Genomic DNA, 22272 nt, shown 5'->3' with positions numbered 1-22272 from the left:
GACTATGGATAAGAAGGTACATGGAAAGAAATGAGCAGAGCTTTGCCAGAACTGCTGGCCATAGATGGGAGAGAGAGATTGTGGCTCCCATTAAAGGTGCTGTTCCATTTAGATACAACATTAACTGCACTCCCTAGCAGGAAAAAAAATCCTAGCAGATCTTTAATTTTATTCTTTTTCTGAAAGATTTAATAACATAAAAACAATAAAAAAATGTTAAGAAGTTTTTTTCCAGTTTCCATGGCAACAAGCTATCAGCGCTAGCTTTGGTGCCACAGGACAATTGTGTTCCCAGCAAAAAAAAAAAAAGAGAGGCTAAATTTTACATGATTAATAATTGGCAATACAAATTATGTATTTATAAATATTATATTTATATTACAGTAGATATATAATAAAAAAATTGGTTTTAAAAAAGGTAGCTTTTTTTGTAATACATGTTACTTGATTTACAAGCAGTTACAAAAGGCAAGAGCCTAAAAGCATGCAACAAACTTTTCATGCCTTTAAAACTTCATTTAGGATTATTTGTACATAAAGGAGCAACCATACCTAATTTAGGATAAAACAATGTTCCCTTTAACTAAAGAAAATCGAAATGGGGGGTTATGTTTAAAGTGCAATTTTGTGAAAAGTTATACAAGTGGTTCAATCAGTGGAGCATCCCATGGTGATTGCATCACTTTTACTATTTTGTACCCAAATGGCTCCCTACCTCCAGGTGTCACTGCCTAGCAAATCTAATAGTGGGAGACCTGGGGAATTAACGTTTACGTCTAAAAAAGAGCTGACATTGTATGCACCATACCTGGGGACTTACCAGGAGCTTCTGGGTTAAGTGCTACTTCCCTGAGACTCTGGGTAATTTTGTTGGGCAGAGGAATGGACTTTGATGAAACCAAGTTCCTACCTGCTCATTGCCCGCTACTGCCTCCTCACGGCCCAAAGTCTAACTGAGTCCAGCCTCACCTCAAGTGAGGCTAGGCTTGCCCCTAAACAAAACTAAGCCATAGCTGAGGCAGAGTTCCTGTAGCCAACCCTAGGAAGTATCTATACACATCCATAATAATATAAATAAGGGGAAACATACAGTATAGTAGATATTTTGTATGCTTGATTAATACAAAGTTTGTCTATCTCTTTTAACCTTATTTCACCCAGTTCACATTCAACATTTTTTTAACTGCTGCATAAAAAATAGAAATATAAAAAAAAAAGTGCTTTGTCAAACTTAATCCAAAATTCATATTATAAGATTATATACAAAAAAAGAATCATTGTCAAAATAAAAAATATACATTGTTCAGCACTGCAGAATATGATGGCACTATATAAATCAATAAATAATTATAATCATTTTAAAACTCCTGCGTGGAATGATTAATGATTAAATATGCCTTCATCTATTCAGAAACAAGCTACAACAACAACAAAAATATTATAAAGAGTATTGTTTCCATTCACAGTAATAGCATATTGCTTATTACCTTATATATAAATAGCAATAATATTCGGCAATAATAGTTTAAAAATACAGATAATAAACCCAGTACAGGACATTTACGATCATAAATGATAAAGGAAAAGAGAGTCTGGAATAATTATCTATATGCTGGGGGTTCTCCACCTGGAAGCAATAAAATATACAAAGCAAGCGTTTCATTGCCTTAGCTAAAGGACGGTGGAGCTTTCCTTTGTCTTTAGTTTCTGTGCTGATAGCTTTTGCTTGGTTGTTTTCTCTAGTGGAAACTGCTGCAATGGAGCCATTCATGTCGAAGTCATCTTCATCCATGTTACCCTGTTGAAATAAATATTAGTTTTAAAAAGTAATTTATTAGCAGGCTGGTATTTTTTGTAACAATAATGACCAGACCTCATTCTCCACCAAGCTCATTTCTACTTTGTTCTTAAAAGTCTATACAGCATCACTGGGAGCTCAGGGACAAACTTGAGAACCCTCTGGGTGTGATCCGGAGTTTCCGGGTGACATGCTGCTTTCTTGGGTCTCCGGGTCAATGTCTACATTCTCTGATGCTGACGGGTTTAGTCATTGCCTACTCCTCACACAAATCTCCTCCTACTCCCAATCCATTTCAAGTTGTTTGCAGTTAGCCCCACTGTCAGTGGCTGGCCCCACCCCTCATAAGGCTAATTTTGCCCCTTGCATGGCTAGCCCGTCCTCATACATGGCTATCCCCATCACCTCACAAAGGCACTGCCTCAGAACAGGGAGAGCTCTGGGTAGTCTGTCCTGGAAAGTTCCCAGGCATGCTCAGGACACTAATCAGAACATCTACTTAGCAGTTCTTGCATCCCGCTCCCAGATTAAACAAATAAAATCCCGACCCTGCCTACCTCTAAGTACCCCAGGTAGAAGAGACGATGTCCACCCAATGCAATCCTGTGTACGTTGGGAGGATGGACAGTGAAAAACATTAAGGCTGCCTTTAATAATAATAATAATAATAGTAATGGGGGCTTGTGCATGTCTCTCTAGTGCCCCCCAAGTAAGCGAACTTGCTTAAGCTATTAACTCATTATATGATTTAATCATTTAATATGTCTCATTATCTAGCGAGTACTGTGCACATCAGAACTCAGTACATCAAGGCAAAGAAACCTTTTTTTGATTATCAGTGCTTTTCTACCTTTGTTGAGTTGTTTTGATCTAGTCGATGAAGAGTACAAAAGTGCGCAATTGCGTATTCCAGAAGAGCCCCGAATATAAAGCTGAAACAGATTCCGAGGTAAACATCAATTGCCTTTATAAAGCAGTTTGCATTGGGGAGAGATGTTCTAGCTCCCATCATGAGCGTTGTCATGGTGAGCACCGTTGTCACGCCTACCAAAAAAAACCACACACAAGAATAAAGTTTTACAAAACACCAGTATTAGTTCACAGTTCATTCTCACGGTATAATTTTTTTTTGTGTATCAGAAAAATAAGAGACACAGAGTGGATAGAAAACAATTAACAAGGATTATAAAATAAATATTGATGTAAAGAAGCTGATATGGGTCCACTTAGAGGAGGCTACTATAAACCACCAAATGTGATGATGTCATACCCCAGCAACTCACTTTATTAATGTGAGCCATACTCGATGCAAGAAAGCAAAACTTAATGCATTCACCTAGGGGTATGGATTAACAGGACTGTTAGGACAGGTTTCAGAAGCTCTGCATTAAACTACTAGGAGATCAGGTCTCCTGCGATGACAGCTATTCCATCTATCTAAAATATATAAATATATAATGTTGTAGAATGCACTTTGTGTCCATTTTGATCCATACTTGCCATCTGTAACAGTTTCCCCGGGATGGATATCACTACTTTCTGCCCATTTTTGGAGCTAACTAAAGTGCCCTCTACAGCTCAGATCCTTAGGCATCTGCCCATTACTTTACAGCCCTTTTCCATCTCATTCCTTTAATCTCCACATTCTACAGCAACTGAATTAGTTCATCAAACCAAAAAAGAATTTCACACAAAAGAACTTGATGACAAGTAAAAGGTGTGTCACATACCTATACATATTCTGGCCGGTACAGAAGACTGACTGATCCAAAATGAAACCCATGAAAGCACAACCAGCAGAATGGAGGGCACATATGTTTCAAGTATGAAATATAAAATGTTTCTCTTCAATTCAAAGTGAAACACTAGCTTTGGATAGCGCCCTGCAAGAGAAACCAAGGACAGATGTGTTATTGTGGGACTCATGATTATCTTTGGGGCCCTAAATTATGAGATTAAGGTGGGCCCCGTTGTAAGTACGTACAATTGATAAAATAATTATACATAAACGAAAGAGCATAATACTTATGATCAGAAGTTAGTTGATGAACATACTATAGTGATATAAATTTAAGAGGCATGTGTGCCTTAACCCTTCCATATCCTCTGAGGGGTCCCATTAGACCAACGGGGGCCCTAAGCAGCTGCGTAATCTGTTTATATGGTCTCACGACTCCTGAAAATGAGTACACCTGCTGGTTACTGAAGAAGACAAACAACCTAATTGCCCGTAAGTGAATCCCCACTCAAGAGAGCCTGAAAATATGGCTCACTTATTAACATCTCCGCAGCCTAATCCCACTCACAAAAGCCATCGAAAATCAAAAGATAACGCTGCAGCTGCAACACGTCTCTATGCAATGAGCAGCCCGTTCTCCTCCCAATATTATTATTATGGACGGCTAGAATCCTCACCAAGTTCACTCTAATTTAAAGAACCTAAATGCAGAAGAAATATAATGTCTTGCCTATTTTTTATATCCTAGTATAATAATGAGGCTTAAAATTGCTTTTTTTTACATGACTGTGAAATGTGGTTTACTTTCATGTATGAGAGAGCAGCTAAAAATTGTTATTTGTTCTGACTGAGTCCGAAGCAAGCTGTAGGCGATGCACGAGAAACAGATGCAGGTTATATAAGTCTCAGTACACTATAGTGCTAAGGAAACCCAGTATACGACGTTACATCTCATTTACTTCCCACATGCTGGCTGTAAACATAGCACCTTTTATCCGAACCACGTTTCCTGGGCAAACATTTATTCCGACTCCATCTAGCTGAACGTTAACTGAGTAAATGCCTTCCCAAAACACGTTTCAATAAAATGAGCAAAGAGAAAAAAGAAATCCCCCAAAATACTCGAGACGGGGGGCAGAGAGCAGGCAATCTCACTCAACGCCAACATTCAAGGAGGGAATCGCAGACTCGATCTCCAGACAGTGCTGCTGCATGCAACATTGAGTGGCTCCGCCCCCTTTGTGGCTCTAGCTTTTCGAAGTACCACACCTTTTGTGGCTCCGCACCTTTCTGTGGCTCCACCCTTTTGAGGAGCCCCACCTTTTGTGGCTCTTCCCCTTTTTGTGGCTCCACCTTTTTGAGGTGCCACACCTTTTGCGCCTTTGCCCCTTTTTGTGGCTCCACCTTTTTGTAGTGCTACCCCTTCATGGCTCCACCTTCACCGACCCGCACAACTATGGTTGACAACCCTACTCATATGCCAGTCCCATGCATGTTTAACCCCCCCCTCACTGTATTACCCGCTACCATTTCTGCTGGGCTACTATTCCACTTATCTACCAACCTCTCAGTAAATTAAAACTTCTTCATATTACATTATTAAGAAGAAGACTGATGGACGAGAAAAGAGGTATTTGGGTCCCAAAGACTGATTTGGGACACGTGGAAGGTATGCTGCATGAGCTTGCGGAACATTTAAGGGGAAAAATACTGTATGGTGAACAAGATAGATAATTATCTCTTCCATAACTACAGAGGGAAGGAAGGAACACCAAATTGGAAATAATGTGTTCAAATAAACATGTAATTTTCACAATTTGACCTCATAGGAAGGAAAGCCACAGGAATCCAAGCAGCATAAGGTAAGCAGCCGCACCAACCTGTTTCGTATACTGCTTCTGACACAGATGTGTAATGATCTTCAACTGTATATTGCGCCAAGCGTAGAGTATTAAGCCCTCGGACTGAATCATTTCCTCTGGTCCAGTAAAACATAACATCATTGATGTTATAACCCCCTACAGGGAGAACGAGAGGAACGTGATAACCGCAGCGAGCGAGCCAATGGATACATCAATACTACAAATAGCTACAAAACTCAATATTTCCGTAAGACTGAAAAAAAGAATGTATCGCTATGTGCGGAAGTCAGCAGGATCCAACCCGGACTGAAATGGGAAATGAGACAGGGGAATAGAAGTGAAAAATACTAAAATCTTTCAGCAAAAGCAGAAAAAAATGTATTTAGCGATCAAATTACAGAATAACAGAGATCCAACAGTTATGGCTTGGTTGGCCAAGCTAAGCATGTGGAGACCATTCTTGAGACCCAGGTTCTTGTCAACATGGTTGATCTTTAAGATGAATCAGCGTATGATGGAGATCATCCAGTTCCGCAGTACCTGGATCCCTGCTGAGATCAGTTACAATTATTACATGTAGGAACTCATCTCATAGAAGCACCAATAACAACGGGGGCTGATAGAGACTCAATTTACTGAATTCCGAAGCATCTCAAAGTTTGTTGGGTTGTATTTGAGTTTTAAATAAGTATACATTTCAACTTAGTGTATAAAACTAGGTCGTATAAGTATTATAATGTAGTATTATTATTTTTTTATTTTATTTTTTAAAGATTTTATTCTTTTATTGAATTATTGGTGTAATATTGACAATTCTCATAAAGTTACCTGGAAGGGACTCATATTAGAGTTACATAAGCAATGATCTTGTATTAACTGTCACCCATAGACAAAATAATGCAATAAATGTAATAACAGTAAGTAACTGGCATTGGATGAAATTGATTTTTTTAATGAAAATTCCTGCTCTGCAGAATATATCAATTAGTACAGCTACAGATTACATTTGAAAAATTAGCCATGAAGTACATTGTTTTTTTAAAAAAAAAAGCTTGACTTTTATTCTTGTCGACAATAATTACAATGATCTGTAGATCTTAATTTGTTCAAGGGCAGAAATTCCCAGAATTCTGAGCAACCTCCGTAGCCAGATATTACAATAAATCAGATGGGACTTTTTTGGGGGATTGTGACAGATTAAAAAAAAATAAGATCATCATTACATTTTACTCCTGCCAAGAAAACTATAGAAAAGTATATAAAATATAGGTTTGACAAATTTTTATAAAAGAACGTTTCCAGAAAATAAATAAATACAATATTAGGGCCAGTTAAAATATACAAAAAAAAAAAAAAAGCTGCATTGGTTTTAAAAAGGCCTCCATTCAAGTTTTTTTTCATTTTGTTTTTTTACAGGTCATTTTAAATATTTTTAAATGCTTAATAATGATACATAGCTATATGATATAATAATATTGTTAATAGAGAATTTCATTTCTTACAGCTTTCCAGTTGCAGGGTACACGTCTGTTTATCCATTGGATATTTTGTTAGATCCATACTGCATGCTACTGTAGTTGTTATTCTGTAATTTAAAAAAATAGCTTTATTTTAACTTTATTTTATCAGCCACGATGGTACATATACAACTATCACTACGATAACAGTCTGCTAGCTGCACGTAAATGCCTGTGAAATTTTATTGAGAAATGATTTTGTTCTAGATTTGTAATGTTTTTGTTCGGGACGCTCCGGCCATCATACTTGCATGCCCAATAGGAGTTATTTATTGGTGCTGATTGGCTGCTAAAAGCACCGTACTGTCCCTTTAAGAGGGACTGTATAAACCATTCTGCCCATTGGGAAGGGAAGTTAGACTTTAAAAAATAGAGGACGAGAACATTTTAGGTTAATTCTGTCTGTTAAGCCACTTAAACAGGGTTAAGGAGGTTCAATGAAAGCAGCTATTACTTATGCAGTGTCATTACATTATGTGTAAAGGTGTGATATGCGCACAAAAGGAGCAATGCCTAAAACCACACTTGTCATAATGTTATATATGAAGCAAAGTTCCACAGTAATAATGATCATGATGGTGAAGATTTTTACATCATAGATGTCAAATATATGTATTTATTTTTACCGTAGGGCATAGAGTACAGTCCCGTTGGGATAAATCCTTATGAGCCGATTTTCCACCGTGATATCATGGAGAAATGACTTTTTTGAGTCCACTATAAATGTATCAGGCACCCAAAGAAGCTCCACAAGCCGTCCATCTAAACTTAAGCTCTTGTTGCCCTGAAAGCAAAGTCTTTCATCGGTCCAGCGCTGTCTCAAAAAGATGGTAGCCGTATAATCCTAGAAAACACAATATTATGGATAAAGAAGAAGATACCAGCGCTCAGGTCCCAATCTGCAAAATTCTGCTTTCAATAAACACGAGACTTATCGGCAAAGGTCTGGCCAAAGCACGTTAGCTGATCTGATGTACCATCAGGAATGCATCATCAGGACTGTGTTTGATAATTTTTATTTATCTTGAATTCCTGAACGCTTTCAAACAATAGACTACTTTTTAGTTCATAAAAACCTTAGGTTTATAGATGTATACAGAACTATAAAATGTTGTGTTTGGAAAAAGTGAGAAAAGAAGAGATCAACCTCCACCAAAGAAACAAATAAATTAAGGAGAAAAAAGAATTAAGAATATGTGCTCAAGACTGATACGGTCAATAATTAGTATGTGAGATATACACTTTATAGAGTCTTACCATGTTAATCTCTGATATGGTGTCAATACTTGCAATGTCCAAACTCATTCCAACTGTTACAGGCCCATCTGTTAAAAGAAATGTTTAAAGAGAATGCATTACAAAATATTTTTGATATCTTAAATATTACAACTCATGCAGTTGTGGGAGAGGATGTCACCGGAAGCCCCACCATAAAGTATAAATAGGGGTCGGTTTGGATGAGTACCCAAAGTGGCCACAGCCTCACATCCTCAGGTTAAAAGATTTTTACACTTTCCTCAAAATGTCAATTTGGTACATGTTGAAACTTTCTGTTACGGCTAATATTAAGGATTTTTAGGTGACAGAATCACTTTTATTTCAGCAATCTTTTGAATTTTACATATTTTCAGTCCTCAAAAATATAATTCATTTTAATTTCAAATGAGTTCGTTTAAGATGCTTGGGCCAACTCTGCCAAGTGGACAACGTTTGAAGCCGACTAGCAATCAGAAAAGGCAAGTCAACAAGTATATTGACAGAAAGAAGGTGTAAGTAAGTAAGGATCCAACTAGAGGAAGAGGTGAGATGATCCAGAACTCAATAGGAATGATATATTTGATGATAACTTCACTGTTGACCTAGCTGACCGACTTACAGGACTTGCAGGACCCTACATGCGTAGCCCTGCCGAGAATCGAGCACCACCAGCTTTGGAGGGCAGTCATGTCCAGCCATTTGGCTGATGAACTCGCTTTTGAAGTTCCTTAAGATTCCCAGAAGGAGAAAATATGTACAAAGGAGTTTGAGATGCTTCCCCGCTCAGGAGACTTTGCCATACACAGCAAAAATCAGCAAAATAGCCAACGTGGAATCAGTCACTTTTGTACCATCTGATGGCGTTACTCGAACAAGCTTTTTGTTTAAAAAAATAAAATAATAAAAAACACTAGGGTTTATATATATATATATATATATATACATATAATTTATGTGAATTCTATAAACAAGAAAGATTGAAAATACCGGTTGAAAAAAGGACATAACAAAAACAAGACAATTGTTCTGGTCCTATTGTGTTAAATATGCCCTGGTCCTTAAGGGGTTAAATATGGGTATAGTCTTAAGAACGTCTGTTTATAACACGAATATGACCTTAATTTACTCTCCTTCTTTGCCAACTGTGCTAAGTGTATTGGTTGAGGTTTTTTTAGTAGCACAAAATATTGGCACATGCCATCTCGCCAGCAGTAAGACAGATGTGCTCGTCAGCTGCCTCTTCATTAACAAATGCCTTATGTTTTTACTTAATTAGCACACGGTGGAGAACACATCAGAAGTGTTTAAGGCCCTGTATGTTTCAATATAATTACGTAATTTATTTTTATATTTCATTTTGAAAATAAGGGAGTTAACCCTTCACTACCAGGGGAGTGCCTTTTCTCATTCGTTTCTGTTAAAAAAAATATCCCCTGCCAGCTGTAACCCCTGATCAGAATTATCTTTTCCTAGCAAAAAATATTTTAACACGCATTAGAATGTTTTACACACTTCTACAATACTTTTTTTTTACAGATTTTAACAGGGCTAGAACTTAATCTCAGGTGCTTCTAAGGGGAAATGGGTTCATCATCTCACCAAAAAATATAAGCTAATGCAGGGTTTTATTTATCTTTGAGGCCAGCACAGCAGCGCAACCAGTCCATTCCATATCTGTGTATCCGGTATAATAAGGTGCTGTGTGCCTTTAAGAAACAAAGTGGGGGGATATGATGTCATATCCCTGTGTGCTGTAACTTAAAAGGGGCACAACGCCTTTTAATTAAGCCAACACAGCCGCATGGTGTAAATAGGCATAGATGCCCCCATAACCAGCCCATTGTGCAGCAGAATCCCCGGGGGGGGGCTTGATCGCCAAAGAGGTTTTATATTTGGGGGGACTGCCGCCCTAGGCCTTGGCGTAGTTGGCCTAGGCTGAGATATGTCACTGAGGATACGTAGGATACCTGAAGAAGAATTAAGCTGGGTGACAAGTGTTCTTCCCATGGGAATATTTACAAATACCCTTCATTTTTCTGCCTTTTTTTGGGGGGGGGGGATTTTCTGCTATTTTTAGGATATGGATGAAAGCTTTTGCCCAACTCTACAATGAGGTTAAAATATGAATATCGGATATATGAATGAATAACAATAAATTACAATAAAGGGGGCGCCGTCACAGCATCTATGGGATCTACAAAAGTTAAATCTTGCGTCAGTAAAATGTAATAAAACTAGTTACAGTATATCTTTGGTGAGCCTAAGATTATTTAAAAAATAAAAAAAATAGCCAAATTACAGTTACAGCTGCATCACAGCTATATGGCTGTGACCTCATAGGATGTAGCAGGCTATCAAAATATGGCTTTATGATGTCATGCCCATTGACATCACAACCTTTCCTGTGACTTTGTATGCTTAGCGAATAAATGGTGGATGTTGTAGTTACCATGACAACTGTTTGGTTTACATTCTTATTTATATTACTGCAATTAATTTGAAAAAAAAGACAACACAATGCAAACTATTCGGGAGATGAATTGATCGATGACGCTATCAGAATTTTAGACATCTGATGCTGATTTCATGAGCTTGTTACGGTCTTTAGACTGGGGGGCCGAGGATGAGATACAGGTTGATGAAAAAAACTGCTCAATTTGTGTCATAAATCACGTTGTAATATTTTCAGTGCCACCTCCATCAAGCTGCTCTAAAATCAGATTCTGATATTCCATTGTCAGGATAATACATTGCACGCCGGCGGCACTTTTATATGTATAGCATATTTTGGTCCTTTCATTGCAATGACATATTCTCAAGTAATCGGTTGTTTCTAGTGCCTCAATATATTTATCAGTTAAAAGTTTTCCTGCCTTCTCAAACAAGAAAACCTTTTTTTTACACTTCGGTTTTATTGTACTTTTCAGAACAAGGAAAATATATATATAATGGAAAAAAGGAGGTATTTGCATAACCACTATAAGAAGTGGGGGAAAAAATAGAAAGAAAAAAATGTACAGAACAAATAACATTATACCGGAATATGGCTGCAATGGAAGCACTGAGACCTTTAAACGATGTAATCATATAATATGAACATTATAGTATATATAAATATCAGTCTGTGTATCTACATACAGTATAGCTATATATCTATATATATATATATATATATACACACACAATCTGGAATTTAATGTCTCTTAATATCTATTGAATAAATGCACTACATTTTTTAACTTAATGTTGTAAGTGACTATTGTAGCTAGTAACAGCTCATTTTTAATAGGCGTACAGAAGCGTTTATCACTCCCATCACTCCTGTGTTCCAATGGCCCTTTATCACTCCCATCACTCCTGTCTTCCAATGGCCCTTTATCACTCCCATCACTCCTGTGTTCCAACAGCCCTTTATCACTCCCATCACTCCTGTCTTCCAATGGCCCTTTATCACTCCCATCACTCCTGTGTTCCAACGGCCCTTTATCACTCCCATCACTCCTGTCTTCCAATGGCCCTTTATCACTCCCATCACTCCTGTGTTCCAACGGCCCTTTATCACTCCCATCACTTCTGTGTTCCAATGGCCCTTTATCACTCCCATCACTCCTGTGTCCCAATGGCCCTTTATCGCTCCCATCACTCCTGTGTTCCAATGGCCCTCTATCACTCCCATCACTCCTGTGTTCCAATGGAACGTTGTGTTCGCTGATCCAAGTTTAAGTTTAAAAGGCTAATTTTAACACAGGTAGAGAGTTCTTTCTTTTCCGGTGAAAAGTGACTCTAAACTTTTGAACCGTAGTGTATATGTTTTGTAGAGAATGTTGTAAAAATCACTATTATTATTATTATTATAATTATTATTTTTTAAAGGTAAACATTTAAAAATGTAAATGAATGTTGTAGTTTAGTGTGTTTCTAATAAATATTACATGGAAATGCAATCAATGAATTATGCAAATCATCATTTCAATTAATAACCTTTACCTGGAATGGTGAGGTTACCGTATGCAGAAAAGTAAAAATGAATGGCAAGGTTGAGTAAAGCTAATAGGGGTAATAAGGAGGGTAACGTAGGGGTGCAGACAGAGTAGAGGTGGGGGTAAAAGGTTATACTGTATGGAAACTCCAGCGGAGATTTTCCTTGGAAGAAAATCAAGTTTTACAGTCAAGAATCCGCGGCCATCACTAATATGTATTTCTGATACATGAAAGAAGGACCCTGTGATGTAAGCAACTACATCATATTCATCCATATTCACAATCCTTCCCTCCCAGTCCCCTCATTTTTTGACACCACATCGCATAAATACTAAACATGTGTATTGCTTTAACTGTTGCAATTTGAAGGCATAACCAGAGGGAGATGAGCAAATATATAAAAGAAATATCAAACTGTCTCATATAGTTTAGCAGAATCCCTGCAGACCTCTCCAGGGGACATTGTCCTGGAATGCGCCATGGTGTCTCAAACTGATTATTCAAAATCTTCACATTAGTTTAACATTAAGTGTGTTGCATGCTGTGCAACCAACCATACATCGCCATTAAAAGCTCTATAGTATTCCTGGCAGATGAAGTGGACAATTAGGCCCGGATCGGCCACCTGGCACACGAGTGCTGCAGCGTGCGGACGGCAACTGGATATGACCGGCCGCACGCTACATGAGCTGACCTTCTGGTCAATAAAGCTTTGTGATCTGTTTAAGATGTTAAGGGGTCAGTCTTGTGCCTTCACATGCTATCCCTCGAAGAGCAACTTGTTCTACGTTCTAAGTACCCTATGTGGCGGAAGGTGAGGTCAGTCCAGTGCATCCCTTGGATGCAAGGAGGGTGGACACAATCACTGTGCATTCACTTGGGAGCACTACCTAACCCACCATATCTACGTACCATAAGTGAGGGGGCATTAGGTTTATCCAATGCATTCAATGCCCATCCCCATTACACTCAAAGGGTGAAACTAATGGGAAACATGTGTTTTTTAAACATATCTTTTAGGGGTCATCCAGAGTTTGCAACCATTACCCTTAATTTCTCATATCTGACCAAAAGTAATGAAGCACTCCAAAAATATCAAAAAGAAAATTGCCTGTGGAAAAATGCACCCCATCAAGGCCCAATGGCAGAATATTCTAAAATGACTATTGGCTCCATAGGTGCCTGATTATTTAATTCCATGTGCCAGTGACCCCCCGGGTGGTCTCTTACTTCTAATCAAGTCAATGAAGGATGGAATGCATCCTCCATCCACTTGAGGCCGCTAGTGCACTGGAATATATATATATATACGCATGCAATTCACTGCTGTTTCTTTTTTTGGAGTGGCCCTTTTCTTTAAGCTGAAGATGAGGACTTTAGGGCATCAGTTGAAAGTACTGTATTTGCAGGATTTACGGCAAAGGCTTTATATGATATTTTCTGTAATCGCAGAAAAGTCTTGGCATCACAAGTGGCCTGGTGGTGCATACATCACAATGCTCAAAAAAAGGATAAAAAACGTGGGTTTTTCTCCCTGAAAACATTTCTGGAGCAAATATTGCTACTTTCTGCACGTTACCACAAAGGGGCATTTTTTTAAACTTGCTTCTATATCTGACATGGTCAGGCATTTTTTATGCATTTTCTCACATTCCAAGACAATAAGAAACATCTTAACTGCTCTAAATCACCATTTACACGAGAGATATATTGTACTGCAAAGCATTTTGAAACACAACATATTAGAATGTAGCAGCTCGCTGCACATAACACAGACCTTACTACGCCGAGTAAATCCCAAAAACTTTCACAGAGCTTCATTTGCAATAAAACGCAGCACTTACTATCAAAGAAGGGACGCAGGTACTTGTTGTATCCTTTCATTAGCTTCTGAATTGTTGGAGGTAAAATTTCCCCTTCTATTCCATCAGCACAAACAGTGGCAAAATACATTATGCTGTTGGAAACAAATGCAAAATATATATAAATGATCAGTTTAGGTAGGTAATAATATTTAGGTTAATGCAGGTATAATAGTTACTTTAGCGTGGTGTCAGGGATATAAACGTTCCTGTGTGTTGTGTTAAATTGTGCGTTTGGTGACTTTACTACAGGGACTTTATCCCCTATAAATAATGTTCACGGTCTTTTCAATGGGCAAAAAGGGAAGTTGCCCTTGGCCCAGGTCTACATTAGAGGCCTACAACAGCTGTCTCTGGGGCCACCTCAACATCTACCATAGTCTGGCGGAGGTCTGTGTGCCAAAAAAAACATAGGTCTTGCCTAACGATCCCTCCCTTACATCATATGCACATCATATGAGTTCATACATCATATGATGTCATTTCCTGCCACCTAGCAGCAGGCAGCACTCAGAATAGGAAGGAAGTATAGTGCTGAGATCTGTTTCAGCAGCTGCGGCCCCACTAAGATACGATTGTGGGGAAGGCATGATGGTGAGGGCCATAGTGGGGCTATGTAGCTTGCCCTGAACACATTTATATATAAAGTCAGCCCTGTGGGAGCAGATCTATAACCTGTTCTCCTTACATAGGATGGGTGGCAAAGTCGGGGCAGGGTGGCAATTATCAGGTCTGTGTTCATCGTTGCATGGATGAAAATACGTGGTGGGGGTTGCCAAGGCTCCAATTTTTGGGGGGACATAGAGTCGATTGTAATGTAACTATACACCTCAGTCTAAAGCTTCCATAAACAATGATTGTCCACCACGGTGTAACTCAGAAGGGCTATTCATGCAAATCCTTGGAGCAGAAAGTTCTCCCATGGGATTCACATAAGGGAAACTTAGCAAAAAAGTGAAAACATGCTCACAATTTTACCCCTTTATTCCATGAGATCTTCCACTTATCCCTGTAATCATAGTCTGTGAGCACAATTTTCCAACAACAAATTACCGGTATATGTCTATCTTACCTACAGAAGATGAGTAGAAGTGCTTGGTTTTCCAGATGATAAAAATACATTTCTGGTTTTTGTTAACAGATAAAGATGTGGAAGTATTACCTAAAGTGTAAAAAGAAAAAGTTAAATATTCTGACGTTGATCTGCTCATCACTAGAGATGAAATTACACAGAAGAAAAAATCACCCAAATATCACCCTATGCATAGGAATGTAAAGCAACTATGAAGAACAATTTGAATTCATGGAAACTAAAGGTATGGAGGGTCCTCAAAGGGGCTTACAATCTTACAAGAGGTTAAAGTGCAAATGTTTGAGGAGGACCAGCCAGCTTTGTTAGTGAGAGTCAGGGTCTTAAATTAAAGCCTGGAGCATACAGGTAACCAGAAGAGACGGGCAGAGGAGAGAGGTGTTAGTAGAGCGATAGGTAAGGTAGATGAACCTGGCAGATGGGTTGCAGTAGGCAAGAAGATGACAGGGGCTTTTTTTACGGAGTTATTGAGATGGGGACTTCCTAAATCTGCGATGTGTGCCCACTACCAAAATTATCATCATAATATCACATGTTGCATGTTACAAAGTTACATGTTACAAAGGTAGTCACCTGTGTGGGCTCTCGCTCAGAAACACAATACTGAGTGAGAGCCCATACAGGTGACTACCGTTTCATTTTGAAAAATAACATCCCCAAATGAAGAGTCTAAAGTCTTTAAAAATATTTTAGGTTTCCTTATGCACTATGAGCATCCATGCCTATGACTGTTGGTGACAAGAAATCTCACATGGCACTATTATATGAAATACAAGATGATTTGAGGTTTAGGTGACCCAAGCAATCTCTACCTCGGTACAAAACCAGTGATCTAAGAAGGTGCCAGCAGCAATCTGACCTCTAAACTGACCTTTGACCTGCAGTTTAATAAAAAAAATAGTAACAAATTTAGCGTAAAGGACCCCAAAGAAATGATTACCAGCCATTACACTAGTGGACCTACACAATAAATAAAGGAAATATTTGTTACAAGTACAAATTCATTTTTTTTTAGAAATGTGTTCTGTTTAAAAATGGACAATGTGCTTTCCATTGGAAAAAAAAGTATTGTTAAATCAGATTAGCCTTGGGCTAGCCATCATGGTTCGGTGAGTAGGCAGTAATCCAACGTACAGTATCACTTGGATCTATTTAAGCAAAACTATTCAAATTTACTTAATTTCACACCTGACCGAGCTTGGACGCTGATTCAAAATAGCTCCAGCAACTACGAAAGGGAAGGAATCAGCTTATCGGAATACACTGGTTTCTAACTCCACTTTTTAAATATCTCAAATAGGTTAGAAGTAGAGAGATTCAACATACTGCTGTCAACCATGCATGGGAAATATTCAAACGCCGTGCCTTGCGTTCTGCTAAATGTGAGCTATATCCACGTCCAATCCGATGTCAAAATATATTAAAATCCACACGATCATTTGGGATTCTGAGATTTACTTCAGATTGCCCTGTTACTTTTACTGATTATTATTCTTGATAATCGTAAGAAAGAAATGGATTCTCTCAATTGCCTTCTTGATTTTTTAACCAGCTTATCACAAACAAGAGAGAAATGGGTTGTTTTTAATTAAATAACATATCAAGATATTGCAAAAATTATGTATTTTGATGAACTCCTCCGTGAACTAATTTTTTATAAGCCATCAATGTAGCTTTTAAAAAGAACTAGAGTTAGAACATTTTTCTTTATTTTTTATAATACAATTTAAATAATTTAAAAATAATTTCATATTTAACCATATTTCAGAAATAGGTAATTTATTTTATTATTGAATTTCTTTTACATTTTTTTCTTTTAAATTCTTTGCCCATTAAATTGATGAACATTTTTTTTTCTGTATTAAATATTCTGATACAGTAAAAATCCCAACGCAGTTGGGTGCTAGACCGTGCTGGACCCGGAAAGAGGTGCTCTACGTAGAACTGTAATGGGAGTTGGATGCCACTTTGCATTTATTCTTGCTATGGAACATATGCGACTTTTTTTCTAAATGACTCCAATTACCGTCGATGAAAGTGCACTTCGAAGGCTGGATTTACATGTTGTGTATGCGGGGCACATCTGGATGGCTTTCAGCCAGCCACTCATGGAAGGCAGCTGCTTGGTGAAGCCTTGTTTTGAACCTTCTGCAATGAAGCATTTTTTAATTACTATGTTTGATTTCATGCAGTAAATAACAACTAAAGCTAGCAGCGGAACGGAAATATTCGAGATGGAAAAACCACCACTAAAAAAAGCAATCCAGATTTTTTTTCTATATTGCCAATGGATAATAGTAAGCACTTACAACGTTTTAGGGATTTCTGAACTCTCGTTACCTTTACCCAGGTTTTATAATGGAAGCCCAAGCCAATTAACCACATAATACTTTAATATACTGTCACCAGCACCTGATCAGATCCCCGACTTTTGTCCAGGTAAATGGTACAGATCCCCGATTTGGGGACTTTTGTCCAGGTAAATGGTACAGATCCCCGATTTGGGGACTTTTGTCCAGGTAAATGGTACAGTTATCGATGAGTTTCTTTCTGGCTCATTCATAATCACAGCAAAGACAAAATCTTTGTCAACAATAAGATGGCGAGACGTTTTGCAGCAATACTGTAAAAATACTGTAAGTGCATCCCTATAGGTCCTTTATCACGATTACATTGTTGCTAATCATCACCTTTACTCAGCCGACCCCTTCGATTAGCAAAATAACTTGAATGTACCCCAAACATTTGTCTGAAGCGGAATCATTTGTTGCATCACAGTATTTGGTATTTAATTTTTACATTTCTTATTTTAATTAAGATTTATGCCAAATGGTAAAAACATATATAAGTATATATATATATATATATATTTTTTTCTTGCTCCCATACAAGCCTGGACTAGGGAGGGAATTAAAGATCAACAAGAGATTTCATATGTAACAAAAGCTGAATAAATGTTTGTTCTTTATTTTACATTTGTTCTGAATCACCTTTACCTTATTGGATCAAAACTATTCTCTCTACCTTCAAGTACCTTCAAGTTTAATTGCATAGTTATCATTTTATATTACCAGAAAATAAAATTAAGGTTTTATAGATGCATATTATTGCAATATTGATACATGTGTACTTATACATGTATATAGTTATCAGTTTAAGCAGATTTTTAATGCTATCTAGTGGAATTTATATTCTGTATTACAAACACGTATTTGGGTATTTCCCTCTTTATTTTAAGAAACAATTTCTATAGTATAGCTATAAATATATTTAGTTTCCAATCACAGATCATATTAACTTTGGATTTTGTATTTATTAGTCATTCATTTATTGCCATAGGGTTTGCATGGACTTTAATGTGATGTCATAATTCCAAGTACACAATTTAATGTCTCTGACATAAAGAAGGGTTACAAAGAGAAAATGTTATTCCAATTGGTAAAAGTTGAGCAATCACCATGCTCCTTTGTATCAGAGTTCATATATATATATATATATATATATATATATATATATATATATATATATATATGCTGATACTTCAAATTATTTGTATTCAGTCTGTTTTCGGAATCTAACTTTCGCAAGCCATCTGTCATGTCTTAAAAAACCTCTAGCTGTCTTTATCAGCAGCAAATAACTCTGTTAAAATCGCTCTACTCAAAGATGTCCCTAATTCTGCTAAGTATCCTAGACTGACCTAGATAATAATTGCAACGGATTAACAGACATCAACAAAGATCTATCACACCATTTGTGTTTGTAGCTTAATAGTCATATCGGAAACCCATCATCAGAATAAAAAAAACAAAACACTTGAAATACCCGGAGGATGTCTTACACATACCTAGAAGTTGGTTTTGTGCATATCGTCGTGTCGGTGAAGATGGTAAAAAATATATGATCCTAAAAAGGTACCTTGAAGAATTCGGCGAGGGTCACACTATGTTTTTAGCTGATGGCGAACATCTGTAAGAGTTAAGAAGAGGCTTATGTCGGAGAAAAAGACTCTGATAGTGTGGGAGATGGGGAAATATACTGTGGATGAGAGGGGAGGTACTGTACTTACACCGTGGGAAGAGGTTACAGCCGACTACACGGACTGCCTGTCACAGGCACTCTTTTCACTTCATGTGTCATTTCTTTTAGTTTTGTTTTTCCTGTTGGGCAGAAGAAAAAGTGTTGCATGAATGAACACTTTTTAGATTGAATCTTTAGTCAAAGGTGATACATTTTATTGGACCAAGTCAAATAGATTTTTGGGACCTCAGAGATCTCTTCTTCCATCTCTTGGGCAAACGCAGCTATGTCCATTTTGGTTATATTGCGTAACGTTATCATATCTCATATTTCTCGCTCCAAGAGGAATAATCCCACTTTTGTACCCTCTGCCCCGCATTCCTCTCCTGATATCCCTCTCTTTTAGGAACTCGTTTTGAAAATTCTTTAACTATAATGTGTTATTCATTCAGATAAGCTGTATACATGACGTGCCTCTAACCACAGACAAGTAAAGTGACTATAAGGGCTGCACTGGCGATCACAAGGCGGCCCTGGCACTTTTTGGCCAACTGACGGCTGGATATGCGCTGCTGCATTAGAAAGCCAGCTGGCGATTCCAAACGCAGGAATCCGATCTGCCACTGGAACAGCACATCGTTTAAATGAGGGGCACTGCTGGCCAGCGGACCCCCAGACATTTGCCGAGAGCGTCTGGACCTGGTGAACATAGCATGTACATACAATGAATCAGCCGGGCGCTCACCTTCAGGAAAACTTGGCCAGAGTCATAGCTACCTGCGCAAAGCGAACGGAACATCCCTCGATGCAGCAAGATATCCTTGGTGTTACCGCAAATATGTTTAAAATATAAAGCTAAGTCACTTAAATCAAGACTACTAACCTTTCACAAACGCAACTATAGAGAAGAAAAGCCCAGGTTGTCAATCAAAGAGATTTTTAAGAAGGGGGACATTTTCTTCATTTCATGCATATTTGTGATCGCGGTCAGGAGAAGAGAAAGATGCAGAAAAAAAATGGACATTTATAGGCGGATGATAAAATTCAAGCAGTAGCTAATGATAGTAGAATTGTAATTAAATCATTGCCAACATTATTGTAAAAAAAACCCCTCTTCTTTCCTAAATTCTATTTGTACAGCAACAAAAAGAAAGGTTTCCCTGATTACTTCTCTGTCGGGATTAACAAATTAATTTGTATTATTGCTACTAATCTGCGTTCAAACATTAGTATAAATTATGCATGCAGGTTCAGCCGAGGTCTACGCAGCTAAAACGGGAAGATTATGGATTGTATTTTCAAACAATGAGACAGATTGCTCAAAATTCTGTTTCTGTCAGTTTCACAAAACCTGACTTTAGTCATAATGGGGAAAATTGGCTCTAATTAATAAAATACATGAGTTATAAATTAACGTGCTACGGCTCCATCTTTGTTTGAAAGAAAGGACTGATGAGCTTGTGAATAATTGAAGCAGAGTTCTTTAATAGTTTAATTTATATATATATATATATATATATATATATATATATATATATATAGTTGAATACATTATCTTTCTGGTCCAGATGCATGATGTGTTGCAGCTGTTTGCCAAGCATCTAGAATATAAAATATCCATGAAAACGATGGTATTAATCGTTGTGATTGCTAAACTTAATGTCAGTGGGATTCAAAGTGTTTAAGTCACTGAGTAAAAGAACAGGTAGAATTCACCCCCAAATGATGATAATTCCATATCAATTAAAGGACCATCTTTGAGTCTGTCCCTAGGGTGAAAAGCGCTACATTAATGGAAGCAGTGTTGAATTTTTGATTATGTCACACGTCCAACAGTATGTGCAAAACATGTTACTTATTCAAGAAATGACTTAAATAAGCAGCATGAAAGTCCAACCTTTGCGAGCTTCTCTTGGAAGAAGGACTTAGCAGGCCCTGCATGATACACGGTTATACTCTATCCATATGATAGCTGAGTGATACTCTACTTTTTTCACCCAAATGCATAGAGGGATTCATCAGAGTCATCTCTATAGACTTGCTCTTCTTCGCCATCCCACAACTCCTTGCCTTGCAGGAGATACATGTGGTACATAGCCTTCGTCTAGCTCCAGTGTCCAGAAAGGACACTCCAAGTAAGACATTTAAGTCATGAAAACATACTAAGGAGTTACCCAGTCCAAGAATGTCATGGGGACTCGCAGCAACCTGTCCCTAATTCCAAATTCAGACAGCAAAGGGATTTCGGGTGAAATAATGAGGTTGTAGGGGAGAAGAAAAGGGGAACATAGTGGTATCTGGGGACCTTGTACAGGAGCCACGGCCAGACCAGATTAACATTAAAGACGGCCATGGAATTTAACAATTTACATTATTGTGAGGATGTTTCTAATAATATTCATCGATATTTTGTATCTGTTTTTCATGTAATTTTTACATTACACAGCTTTAAGCATATTATATTTCACACATACGTTAGCATGGAACTCTGTCTACAGATAGCCTTTTGATTTTTTGCATAAAACCAGAATTTAAAACAACATAACTAGTTTGTTGTTTACGCATATCTATCTAAATAGTTATAATCTCACAGGATCGCTATCATGATTAATGATTGGCATGTTACCAAAGGACAAGTCTCGTGGTATTACGATGCCCAAGTACCAGCTGTTCCTGGGACATCTTTTTATTTACTGTAAATCATAATAATCCATATATAAGACCTCATTTGCTCCCACCAAGCGACCTTACAATGTCTTGAAGAGTTCTGTGATATGACATCATGAGTGGACAGGTGAGGTAAGAAGATGGTCCTGCAATTGCCCTACTTCTAACCATGGCCCCACCATATCTCTAACCACTTCCCCAGCGAAGGTGTCCAACATAGTGACATATGATAGCACTATATAAATCAATAATTAATTCTGAAGAGACTCCTGCCACAGTATATATACAATAGACTTGTTTTTGTTGAGTCAAGTCAAGTGGTATTGGCCATTGGAGTTAGATTTGCTTATTTGATGTATGATCTAAATGTATGTCACTGTATAAAATCCCCAAACATGTGTAAAGGTGATTAATGTCATGGCACTGTTATTAGAAGTGAACATTATTACATCACCAAATTACATCACTGCCCAGTCTCAC

The 22272-nt window shown here is 37.7% G+C and overlaps 1 protein-coding gene across 1 annotated transcript; it reads right to left on the bottom strand.

The window, feature by feature from the left end:
* Positions 1 to 1525: 1525 nt before the first annotated feature.
* Positions 1526 to 19805, bottom strand: LOC149288664 (gamma-aminobutyric acid receptor subunit pi-like). Its single transcript, XM_089491378.1, has 12 exons — positions 19607 to 19805; positions 17132 to 17253; positions 15977 to 15983; positions 15069 to 15177; positions 13998 to 14110; positions 8173 to 8240; positions 7542 to 7759; positions 6901 to 6983; positions 5417 to 5554; positions 3529 to 3681; positions 2649 to 2842; positions 1526 to 1798 (listed from the first exon to the last, which is right to left on the bottom strand). The coding sequence occupies exons 1-12, from the start codon at positions 19803 to 19805 to the stop codon at positions 1526 to 1528; spliced, it is 1677 nt and encodes a 558-aa protein (XP_089347504.1).
* Between the last annotated feature and the right edge of the window lie 2467 nt (positions 19806 to 22272).

The sequence above is a fragment of the Sceloporus occidentalis genome, unplaced genomic scaffold, assembly GCF_023333645.1.
Source record: "Sceloporus occidentalis isolate IW3139 unplaced genomic scaffold, rSceOcc1.0.p SCAF_50, whole genome shotgun sequence".
In the NCBI taxonomy this organism is placed as follows: Eukaryota; Metazoa; Chordata; class Lepidosauria; order Squamata; family Phrynosomatidae; genus Sceloporus; species Sceloporus occidentalis.
The sequence above is the reverse complement of the archived record's forward strand: the minus strand, read 5'-3'. Positions and strand labels throughout refer to the sequence as shown.